Consider the following 12,137-nt stretch of genomic DNA (forward strand, 5'->3'; position numbering starts at 1 on the left):
CAGGGATTAGTGATTACCTGGAAAAATGAAGCAAGTTTTGCTGCTTTCTAGGTGATGCCGATATTGCTTTGGCGTTACTAATAGGGAAGTATTTATTGCAGACGTTACTGTTTTCCCTGACATTATGATGCGGAGATCAAGGTTGGATGCTAGTCATTAATGGGTGGAATCAGGGATGTGGGGTGGAAAAAATCAAATTACAGTTTTCAGGGGGAAATTTATTAAAATGCTTATTCAGAAACTAATGGCTGGTTGCAGTACCAATCAAATTGTGCAGTTTTCACACAGACTTGCTTATACTAACAGGTAGGTAGCCGTTTTGGTTTGAGTCGAAGCAAAATAAAAAAAATCCTTCAGTAGCACCTTAAAGACCAACTAAGTTTATATTTTGGTATGAGCTTTCGTGTGCATGCACACTTCTTCAGGCATGCACACGAAAGCTCATACCAAAATATAAACTTAGTTGGTCTTTAAGGTGCTACTGAAGGAATTTTTTTATTTTGCTTATACTAACACACCCCAAAAGTTAAGCATGATGTACCTACGTTTTCTATGCATTCATTTCGCTTAAATTTTAAGCAGTGAAGGGAAGTATATACATTGCTGCTGCTACTACTGCAGCAGCATTTATCTTCTTGTGTCTTTAAAAAGATACATATTCCAATAAAAGCTTTTAGTTTGTTTGAATATAGCATTTAAACCACTATAAGTGCACTTAATTGATTTTTTAAAAAAATCACATGCTTTCGGTCAGCTCCTCAGCCTTTTGAACATCTTTATGGATTTATACAGGGCATAAAATGAACATAGTGTACTTTAAACAAAATTAGTATTGGGGGTTTGGAAAACTTAAGGGTTCAGTTTTTTAAAGAGAAAAAAACCACTGAAGAAATCAATCCAAAATGGCTAGCATTCCAACCCTTTTGTTATAGGTACCATCAAACTTTTAGACACTATGATTGATTCTGATACCTTGGGATCTGATCAGAAAGGACTTGAGGGCTGCAGTGTGCAGTTTCTTGCCTTCATAAACTAAAAGGCAGTGTTTCTGTAGGGGGTGTGTGTGTGAGCCTGCAACCGTAATTTCCTTTTAATGCCCATGCTGTCTGAAAACTTTTGTTTTTAACTTTTTCTGTTTTTACTGTATGGTTTTATGCATTTTGTTATAAACCGCTCTGATACTTTTCATGAAAAAGCAGTCTATAATTTTTTTAAAAATAACATGAATAAATAAGGCAGTGTTTCATTTCTCGGAAGCATATCTGCTTTACTGAATTCATCCTGATCTACTTGTTCCTAGTGAACTTTCGGTTAATGAACTTTCAGAAGAATACCTGGGCCTAATGCCCTTTTATGCATACCATGTGTGTATAAGGAGATTGCTCTTGAAGTCTGAACCCTGGTGAAAACTATCTAAAATTGCTTGACAGCCAAGAATGCCTTTATTTGTTCTGGAGTTATCCTCCAGGTAACAGCTTAACATATCTGTATATACAAAGAGCAAATATTAAAATACTTAACAGGCACTGTAAAGTGAAATGAAGTGCTGGCTCCTTTGAAATCCAATAAACTCACAATAGCCAAATCTCTGCATTAAGGTAGCTGGAGAATAAAAAGAAGTTATGATATGATTTGGGGGAAACTTCAAGACTGAACAAGACACCAAAGTTTACTTAAACAAAACAGTCCTCAGTGGATAAACCAGGCTTTGGGTCATATGTCTTTACTTTATAAGCATTTGTTTTGTTTTGTTTTGTTTTGTTGTGTTGTTTTTGTTTTGTTTTGTTTTGTTTTGTTTTTGGTTTAGTTTAGTTTAGTTTAGTTTAGTTTACATGCTCTGGGAATGCTTTTATATATTCCCAGTTTGACAAATATGTAACTTAGCTGTGTGCTTTTCTAGTGTAGCACAAGATTATTAATTTAAAAAATTCCTTCAGTAGCACCTTAAAGACCAACTAAGCATGCACACGAAAGCTCATACCAAAATAAAAACTTAGTTGGTCTTTAAGGTGCTACTGAAGGAATTTTTTTAATTTGCTTCGACTCAGACCAACATGGCTACCTACCTGTAACTAAGATTGTTAATGTCAATCTTGCTGGATAATGCCCCTAAAATTGATCAGGTGTTGTAAAATGTTTTTTTCTGTTTTAACAGTTGACAGTACATATATGCTTTTGTTGGGGGGGGGCATTGTTTACTTTGCTCAGAACATTTTTCAGTGAGTTATATATGTGCTGTTGCAATGCACGTTATGTTGTATGAGCACCATGTTTTGAAGCAAACACTCTTGCTCCACAGAAGCAGTGGTTGCTAGAACTAAAGCTAATAATATATTTTTACTTTTGCAAATGGAATTTTGTAATCTTTAGAATAAACTCATACAGTATTCAGCTACGCTTGCCAACAAAAAATTATTCTAAATGTTAGCATCTTAAATGTTCAGCCTTAAATTAAAAGTGCTTAAATAGTTTTCCTAAAGCATTCTTCTTCCCCCGCACCCCAGAAATTAAAATGTTGGAATCCACTCTCTTATTTCTCTGGAAACTATCATACTGTTGTTTAGATCACACAGAGACATGTGCACACCTACGTTTTTCAGCAGAGTCAAAGCATGAAAAATTAGGGCTCATGTCTATCCACACTGTCTCCCAGTTGGATTTTGGCTTGGACGCTAACTCTTAAACTGGTTTATCCCCTCTGGGAACTGATTCATAACATTGCATCATTAAACATTTTATTGCACCAACTAAGACAATCGTGAATATGTAACTCAGATATTACACATGGTACATCCTCATATCCGGTCATGTTTGACTACTGAGGACACAGAATATGAGTGGCTTCAGACGTTGAACAATTGAGGGAAACGGAAAGTGCAAATGAACTTGTGCTTCCTGTTTTTATGCTTCTGTTTTAACACGTAAAACAGGGGTTCATTCATATCTTCCTCATGAAAAGTGCATGTTCCCTCTTCATTTGGAGCTCTCACTTAATCCCATAGGGGAAGAGGTGCTAATTCCACTTCAGAAGTTTCACAGAATTTTAGAAAAACGGAAAGCAAAGCTGGACTCCAGATATTCCAAAGGAACGAGGAAAGGACCAATTACAAGTATACTCTGAGAAGTAATGCAGGGTTGTTACCCAGACATTTCTGACCCAAACCCTGGTCACTCAATTTATTTGAAACAAAACTTTAGCCCAAAACATGTACTAAATTCTACCTTTCCCTCTTTCTGTCCTCCTGTGAGGGGGGGGGGCGAAAAGCCTGTACCTAGGATCTGTGCTTTTTCCCTTCTCTAGGAAAGATAGGTGCTGGTACTCACCATGAAGTTGTTACAATAAGTGCCACACTTTTTAACGACAAAAAGTGGTGCTGGTACTGTGTACCCTTGAGTAACCCCCTTTAAAAAATAAAAGCACAGCCTAGGATCAAGGTAAATGCAGGAGAACAGTCAGTTTCAAATGGCTCCCTTGCACTCCCCCCGCTGCCCCATTAAATACCCAGAAACCTGATAGAGCAGGTCTCCATTTCTGCACGCTTGTCCCCAAACAAATCTTCTGCGCACTTGCTGCATAATGCCTTACTTTGCATGGTTGCCAGCTTTGGTGTGGGGATAGGGTTCAGTTCGGGGTGAAGGGGAGCAGGTTTAAAGTTAGACTGAGTTCCGGTTTTCTGTATCTCTGACCTAGCTTTTGAGTTCAACTTTATGATTACAAGAAGGAACCCAATTCCATGCACTCGGGTCTTCTGTCTCTCTCTGGGTTTTCTCCCTTTGCACCAGCTGGGAGGGATTGCTGCTCGCAGGATCTGTCCAAATAGCACAGCAACCCAGGTGCTAAACCAGCTATGTCAATGTCAGCCGTGATATTAATACCCGATTCCCGGATAAAGGCAACACAGAAGCGATTAGGAGTTATGGCATTTATTTATTTATATTGCCTTCAAGCAATATATAATAATATCATGCTTGGTAGTGTCTTAGTTCCTCCCTAGAAACACCTTTCATGTGAATACCAGTGGCACCATCCCTTGCTTGAGGCTGCTGTCACTCAAGGAAACTTACACCAAAACTCCTAGGTCCCAATATGTGCGAAGCCTTTCTTATGAGCAACTTTGAAATGACTTCATGTGGATAATTCATGCTGTGAATGAGTAGTTGTGTGCATTATTTTTTGGCAAAAACAAATATTTGCATTATTTGTGTTTATCTAGCGCACAAACTTTTAAAAGATTTTTCTTCTCTCCTTGTGTGAAAAGGAGAGCCATGTTGTTCGATATTCTCCACTATTCTTTATGGAACCTGCCACTTTTTAATCCACGTGCTGATGCCACTACTAATGATAAACCTCACCCCCAAAAAATTCTATCCAGAGAATATTTGGCAAAATGATCCTCCACAAATTGGGTGAAGATTGTGGGAGGCCATATTTGCTCAGCTTCGCTCCCACTTTTCATTGAAAGGAACTTGATTAACAACATACAGTACGTGGGCTTCCTATGTAGCATATCCTGGCCATGACCATCCCACCTAGACATGGTAAAGGCAAAGGACCCCTGGATGGTTAAGTCCAGTCAAACTTGACTATGGGGTATGGCGCTCATCTCGCTTCAGGCCGAGGGAGCCGGCATTTGTCCACAGACAGCTTTCCAGATCATGTGGCCAGCATGACTAAACTTCTTCTGGCGCAACGAGACACCGTAATGAGTGCCAGAGCACACGGAAACACTGTTTACCTTCCCGCTGCAGCAGTACCTATTTATCTACTTGCACTGGTGTGCTTTCAAACTGCTAGGTTGGCAGGAGCTGAGACAGAGCAACGGGAGCTCACCCCATCGCGGGGATTTGAACCGCCGACCTTCTGATCAGCAAGCCCAAGAGGCTCAGTGGTTTAGACCACAGCACCACCTGCATCCCTCCTCTCACCCCCCCCCCCGGCAAGGTTGAAACAAGTGGTATGGGCTTAATGGGAAATTTTGAATTGGGAAATTTTCCATTTCAAGCTAGAAAGTGGCTGACCTGTGGCTCTCCAGATGTTGGTGGACAATTCCCATAATCTGTCACCAACAACATCTGGATGGTCACAGGTTAGCCACTGCCCTAATAATAATAATAATAATAATAAATTTATTTGTACCCTGCCCATCTGAGTAGGTTGCCCTATCAAGGTATTATCTCCTACATGGCTGCAGTGTTGAATAGCTTTCATTTAATAGAGTCTTTTTGACCATTTGTGACTTGGGTTTCTAAAGTACAATAAATTTGAATAGTTACACATATCAACACTTAAGTGCAACCGTAAAACTTGCTTTATAGTTTGTGAGGTTCTCGATGATTGCCTTTTGAAGCTTTCCTTGCACAAATGACTTGTATGTTGTTGGAAGAAGCAAAATAACATTTGTGAAAACAAAAGATGCTTCGGCCAAATCACATTCCTGCCACTTTCATAATCACAATTTATGTTGTTCCCCTTCAGTAATTAATTTGTGTTTTTGTTTCAGAGATCGTTCACATTAATAATAGAAGCCTGGGATTGGGATAATGAGACAAAAGCTGGTGAGTATATCGTTAAAACTTTAACATTATGAAACGGAAAAAGTAGAAAAGTTTTGCATGCCATTTTTAAAAAGCTTGGGGTAGCCATTTAGACAGCATTTGAAATGAGGGTGTTATTACAGACTAGTGGATTTTAGCCCGTTTAAAAACGGGCGCTAGAGGAAGCGGCCTGCCGGGACTGGCTTGGCGGTGGCGGGTCTTCCCGCCACCGCCAAGCCAGTCCGCAGCGGGGGCTTTTCGCCGTTTGCCTTCCCCTGAGGGGGAGGCAAACGGCGAAAAACCCCGCCGCGCCGCAATTCGGCTCCGGGACTGGCTTGGCGGTGGCGGGTCTTCCCGCCACCGCCAAGCCAGTCCGCAGCGGGGGCTTTTCGCCGTTTGCCTTCCCCCGAGGGGGAGGCAAACGGCGAAAAACCCCGCCGCGCCGCAATTCGGCTCCGGGACTGGCTTGGCGGTGGCGGGTCTTCCCGCCACCGCCAAGCCAGTCCGCAGCGGGGGTTTTTCGCCGTTTGCCTTCCCCTGGGGGAGGCAAACAGCGAAAAACCCCGCCGCGCCGCAATTTGGCTCCGGGACTGGCTTGGCGGTGGCGGGATGTTCCCGCCACCGCCAAGCCAGTCCGCAGCGGGGGCTTTTCGCCGTTTGCCTTCCCCTGGGGGAGGCAAACGGCGAAAAACCCCGCCGCGCCGCAATTCGGCTCCGGGACTGGCTTGGCGGTGGCGGGTCTTCCCGCCACCGCCAAGCCAGTCCGCAGCGGGGGCTTTTCGCCGTTTGCCTTCCCCTGGGGGAGGCAAACGGCGAAAAACCCCGCTGCGCCGCAATTCGGCTCCGGGACTGGCTTGGCGGTGGCGGGTCTTCCCGCCACCGCCAAGCCAGTCCGCAGCGGGGGCTTTTCGCCGTTTGCCTTCCCCCGAGAGGGAGGCAAACGGCGAAAAACCCCGCCGCGCCGCAATTCGGCTCCGGGACTGGCTTGGCGGCGGCGGGAAAAAGGGGAGGAATTTCTCCCCTTCTTCCCGCCGCCGCCAATCCAAAGCGGGCTTCCCTCCGCGCCCGCTGCCGCTTCGGCTTCCTCGGGTTCCCCGAGGAAGCGCCGTCCCATGCCGGAGGTGTGCGGCAAGGCTGCCGGGGGGGGGAGCGCTTCTCTCCCCCGCCGCCTCACCGCGCACCTCCAGCATGAGACTGGGCTTCGGAGCGGCGGTTGGCGGAGCGGCAGTTGGCTGTTCCCTGTGTCCCGAGAGCGCGGGTCCAATCCCTGTGTCCCTGGTTGTCCCTCCGTCCAATCCCTGTGTCTCTGGGGGACATGCGCAGTGACCCAGGGACACACGGGACAGCTTGGACGCAGGGACAACTTGGACTTTATTATATAGGATTAAGCTACAGCGCTTATGAATGCATTGATATATTTCCACTATAACTGGAAATGTGTTCTTTAACACATTTTCAGGAGTTTCGACTAGACGATCTCTGGGGTCCCTTCCAACTCTACGATTCTATGACTCTTCGATTCTAAGAGCCAGCGTTCTAAACACCCATTGTTCTAGGCACATTTTGCCACAGGGAATTTCATTAGCACGAACAGCTTCTGAGCTCTGGGCGCAGTACAGCGCCTAAGTTTTCAGATTAAAACTGCAGAGTGGAAGGAAAGGAGGACCTTTTTCTGCCTCCCCACTTCCAGCAACTCTCTGAAGACTGGAGAAGAGACCCTCTTAAGAATATTAGAGGGGTGGACAGGGGAAGGACTAGACCATATGAAAAATGAGCATAACATTTTAGCTGCAGTTCATTCCATTTTCAGCTTTGTATTTTTATTAAAGAAGTGTGCCTAGACATTCCGTTGTTGCGCCTATAACCTGGGTTTAAGGTGCCATTTAGCTCCTAGCTTTCATATCTCAGTTTCTAACACTGCTAAGAGCAGCAATTGCTCTCAAGCTTGCAGTTTGGCGGATAATGAGAATACAGTGCTTCCTCGGTTTATGAACACAATTGGTTCCGGAAGTCTGTTCATAAACTGAAGCGTTCATAAACTGAAGCAAACTTTCCCATTGAAAGTAATGGAAAGTGGATTGAATCTGTTCCAGGCGGTCCGCGGAGTACTTAAACAGAAGCGTTCATAAATTGAAGCGAACTTTCCCATTGAAAGTAATGGAAAGTGGATTAATCCGTTCCAGATGGGTCCGTGGCGTTCGTAAACCGAAAATTCGTAAACCGAGGTGTTCATAAACCGAGGTTCCACTGTAACATTTTGTGTGGGGCTGAATACAAAGTGTCAGTTAACACATGCTGTGTTGCCTTTAGTTTTATTCAGTCTGGCCTGTATTGTATAATGTATGGTCCCATAAATGTGTGGAGAAACGAAAGTAGAAACATCCTTTAGGCCACTGACAGCAGTTTCCTTTGGTGCTTCAGTTATGGGCCTCACTGCATTGGTTTCATTGGTGTATAGATTCATTATCTGTTGGACATATACCTAGAGACATTTGGGACCCATAACATCTTCTGTGAATCAACACTAGCAACACCTTCAAATCTCTGAAAATAGGAAATTTGCCAAGAGGTGTTTTTCCTTAAATTCTTCTTCGCCTGCTAAAAATTGTGGCTCAAGACAAGGAAAAATCTGTTTGATGCATATATTTATCTAAATGTTAAGCACCAAAAAAATAGCTGTTCTGGTTTGGAAACTGCTAATCTGATTGATCCTGGTTCTGCAATACTATGGTTCACTTTACTTCGTTAGCATTAAATTGAAACCCCTGCCACTCCTTGGATATTTCTGTGCTGTTTGTTGTTGACTTCTTGTACCTTGGTAAGGATCAAAATAGGAGAATGCATCTCTTCTAAAAAATTGTGTGTCTTTCTTAGGAGTCCTTGTTTTATACCTTAAAAACTATGATCATAGCGTGCCTGCTGGTAAAGCCCGCCAAATTTCCAAAATTGTGTGGTAATTCTTCTCTACCTGCATGCCAGCTCACAAGGTGTTTATCTTGGTCAATGTAAGATGGATTTCACCAAACAAACCCCACCAGTATAAACCCTGCAAAAGGGCTTCCACATACACAATGAGGCTACCCCAAATGCCCTTCCTTCCAAATTGGCTGGGGGGGGGGGGGGAGAGGCATCAGGAGAACACCCGGTGGGTGGGGGGTAACAATCAAGCTTCAAGCATGTGCAAACAGAATCTTTGTGATAGCACAACGTTGAATTCCACTCAATACATTTTTGTTAAGGCTGGCTCAGTAGTTTCTGAAAAAGTAGTATTCAGAGAAATGGCTTGCTGTAGACAACCTGTTGCCTCCAGTCTATTTCAGAATTTTGGCTTATACTACTTAAACAGCATACGGCTTTCCACGTAAAACAATGCTGGTTAATAAATCATTTTTAGTGAGGGCACTTATGTAGCAATGGGAAACCTGGGGTTTTTAATACAGAGATGAGCATCCCATTGAAGACAAAGCAGCGCATCTTTAGTTGGCTGTGTACCTGATTTATGACCACGGTTCTTTATCAGGCAAGTTATCATATTTGTGTACTTGTGTGCTTGGGGTGTGAATGAGTAACTTGTTCCCCTACTGCTGGCCTTTGGAGAACTGCAACAATCGCCCGAACCAACGTTAGCAAAACAACTGCAGATCTGTCAAAAGTTAGCTTGTTGTCTGTGGACAAAGCCTGTGGCTTAATAGTCAATGGTGACTTGTGGGCTTAAAACACCCCAAAAGGTGTAAGGGGGGCAATTATATAATGCCAGTTGTTCCTCACCCCCAAAGGCACTCTCCTCCATTGTCTCCCAAGACAGACAGATATCAGTGAATGTTCCTAGCCAGAGCAAATAAGTGCTTCCTTTGTTTTCTACCAAATTGGCACATGCAGTTTCTGAATCTGAGCTCTTGAAGCAAAGCTTCAGCCGTCCAAGGTGTGGGAGGTATAGGATGCTGACAGTTGTGGTGGTGGGGGAGGGGTAAGGCATGGGCACCTGCGTCCTAGCCAAGATTCATTAGCAGAATCCTAGTGGATACCTCTATGTGGAGAGAAGTTAATTACCAGTGCCTAGTTATGTATCATTAGAGCCGGAAGCAGCGTATGCCGGGCTGTGTGTGTGTGTGTGTGTGTGTGTGTGTGTGAGAGAGAGAGAGAGAGAGAGAGAGAGAGAGAGCACACCTCCCAGCAATTTAGCACCTGCTGATTCTCCCCCAGGCTCCTTCTTTCCTGCCCATTCAAGCTGCACAGGTTTCCAGTTTCAGAGCTGTGAAATTATTTGCAATAAGAAATCAGACAGGAGAAAGGGTAAGGATTCTCCCTTAAAATGACTATTTACCCCTACATCTCCTTTGAAAACCCAGTGTTTTCTCTTAACGGCTAGTTTCCCCAGTAATGTCTAGGCGGCTGCCTACATTTTTGTGCTTACCTTCACAAACTCATAGAAATCCTCCCTCCAGCAAAGCACTTGTAACAAATGAGGTTCTGGCAAACAGGATGCTGAGTAAGATACCTAATAAATATTAAATGAATGGTACCATAATGCATATCAGAGTACTGCACTTAAAAGCTTGAACTATATACCTGGAGTCATCTGGTTTCAACATCAGGCAAGGCAGTTTCCTCGCAGGCTCCTGCCACCCATCCCTTTATTAGTGATACATCTGGCTACAGATGTGATTGGAAGTTGTTTTGAACTGTTTTTAATACTGTGCTTCAATGATGGTGACGCACCCTGGGAAGTTAGGGTGAAGGACGGGGTATTAATAATAAAGGTATGAGCTGGGATTTTGATGATAGCCTTATGTGAACCCTGCAAAAAAAAAAAAAAAACAAGCATGCATGCATGAGAAGCCCATCTGGAAGCACTCTTGCTGAAGGGAGCAGTACCCTAATATGTATTCAGGAGGTATATGCAGAAGGCCTGGTGAGAAGAACCCTGATAAACTACTGTACTGAGTAGCAACGATGCTGCCTTTTGCCTTGCATACACAAAGGGCTAATTCTAGCTTCCCTTCTCTGCTTGCACAGGTGCTGGGTGGGTTGAAGGGCAAAATGCCAATGCAACAAGAGAAGGTCAAACTGGAATTAACCCTCCTATACTGGAACATGCAGGAATCCTGCAGTTTGGAGTTGCAAGAGCATGTCTTAGTACAGTGGATATTTTACAGGGTTTAAAAAAGGGAGGGAGGGGAGCTCGCTTGCTGTAAGCCATTGTTCTTAGATTTTGTGTTGACTGGGTAGAGCAACACAGAGACTTCTTCACTGCTACCCTTCTGCATTTTTGATTTCAGGATTCCCTTCTCTCTGACACTGTCCAAACTAGCTGCAGCTTCCTGGTTCACGGTACATTTTAAAGCTGGCCCTTTGTAGTGAACAACATGCCTCTTCTTGCATATAGGAGAGAATTTCCTCTCCTCCCTTTCCCCCAAACAATCTAAAATAGTTTGAGATGAAATTTGAGTTCAACTCTAGCAGAGCCTAGCTGTGTATTCTCAAGTGGGTGTACTTCTGAGAAACTGGCTACAGGAATGTACCAACTTATCATGCCTCTGGTATTTTCCCTTTAATGTAAGTAAACCCCGGAGGACCGCAAATGTAAAGGCTAAACTATAGCTGTGACATTGTTAAATGCATTTAGCTCTTGTGTGCATGCATTTAGTTTTGTTATGGAGGGCAGGAGGTGAACTGGTAGAGACCATGCTGTGTGTGTGTAGAGGGGTTAAAAATCATAGCATCATAGAACCATGGAAGCAACCAGGAGGGTCATCTAGTCCAACCCCCTGCAATGCATGAATCTTTTGCCCAACATGGGTCTTGAACCACGACCCTGAAAATAAGAGTCTCATGCTCTACTGACTGAGCTATCCCAGCATCTGTCATCTGTCCTGGAGCCCTGTGCTTTGAATTCTCACTGGGGATGAAATCACACAATGGTATCATTTTTAGTTCAGTTTAGCCACAGCAACATAGCAGGATTGGGATTGTTGATTTGTTCATGTTGATGATGATTGTGCAAAGCACCATTCAGAGTCAACACTTCCTGGTGCAGAGTGCTGCGAACAAGCCACAAGTTGACTTACGCTGACCATTTTGTCCCTATGATAGGAGCTACTCTGTGTCAGAATGGATATGCACACTTCGGATATTGAGCTCTCTCTTTGTTTTTTAGATGAAGAACTGTTAATTGACCGAGTGCCATTTGCTGGTATGATCAACCCGGAAGATCGTTGGAAAGCGCTGCAGCTGAATGGTCATGTTGTTCATTTTGAAGCACAAATACGAGTTAAATGTGATGAAAACTACTATGGCCCCCAGTGCAATAAATTTTGTGGCCCTCGTGATGACTTTGTGGGCCACTACACATGTGACCAAAATGGAAATAAAGCTTGTATGGAAGGCTGGATGGGTGACGAATGTAAACAAGGTACCACACTACTCATTCTTAAAACTGAATATTATGCTTGTATCTTAAAATTCTTGATTCTTTGTTCATGACCTGATCATGCCACAAGGAACATTGCATAATAATGTTTAAAAGGCCCAAGTTTGCTGCATACAGAGTCAGACCATGGATTTCTCTAGACCAGCCTGGCACCTTCCAGATGTTTTGGACT

The 12,137-nt window shown here is 43.7% G+C and overlaps 2 protein-coding genes across 3 annotated transcripts in view; both read left to right on the top strand.

The window, feature by feature from the left end:
- CDCA4 (cell division cycle associated 4) overlaps nt 1–12,137 on the top strand; it is a 571,510-nt gene that overhangs the window by 307,141 nt on the left and 252,232 nt on the right. The window lies entirely within an intron of this gene.
- The window catches only part of JAG2 (jagged canonical Notch ligand 2), an 87,888-nt gene that overhangs the window by 35,213 nt on the left and 40,538 nt on the right, over nt 1–12,137 (top strand). For both annotated transcript variants that reach the window (XM_035104725.2, XM_035104733.2), the window contains exons 3-4: nt 5,502–5,556; nt 11,693–11,947. In XM_035104725.2, coding sequence (XP_034960616.1) covers nt 5,502–5,556; nt 11,693–11,947 — 310 coding nt within the window. The remainder of the gene's footprint in view (nt 1–5,501; nt 5,557–11,692; nt 11,948–12,137) is intronic.

This window comes from Zootoca vivipara, chromosome 1, assembly GCF_963506605.1.
Source record: "Zootoca vivipara chromosome 1, rZooViv1.1, whole genome shotgun sequence".
Taxonomy (NCBI): Eukaryota; Metazoa; Chordata; class Lepidosauria; order Squamata; family Lacertidae; genus Zootoca; species Zootoca vivipara.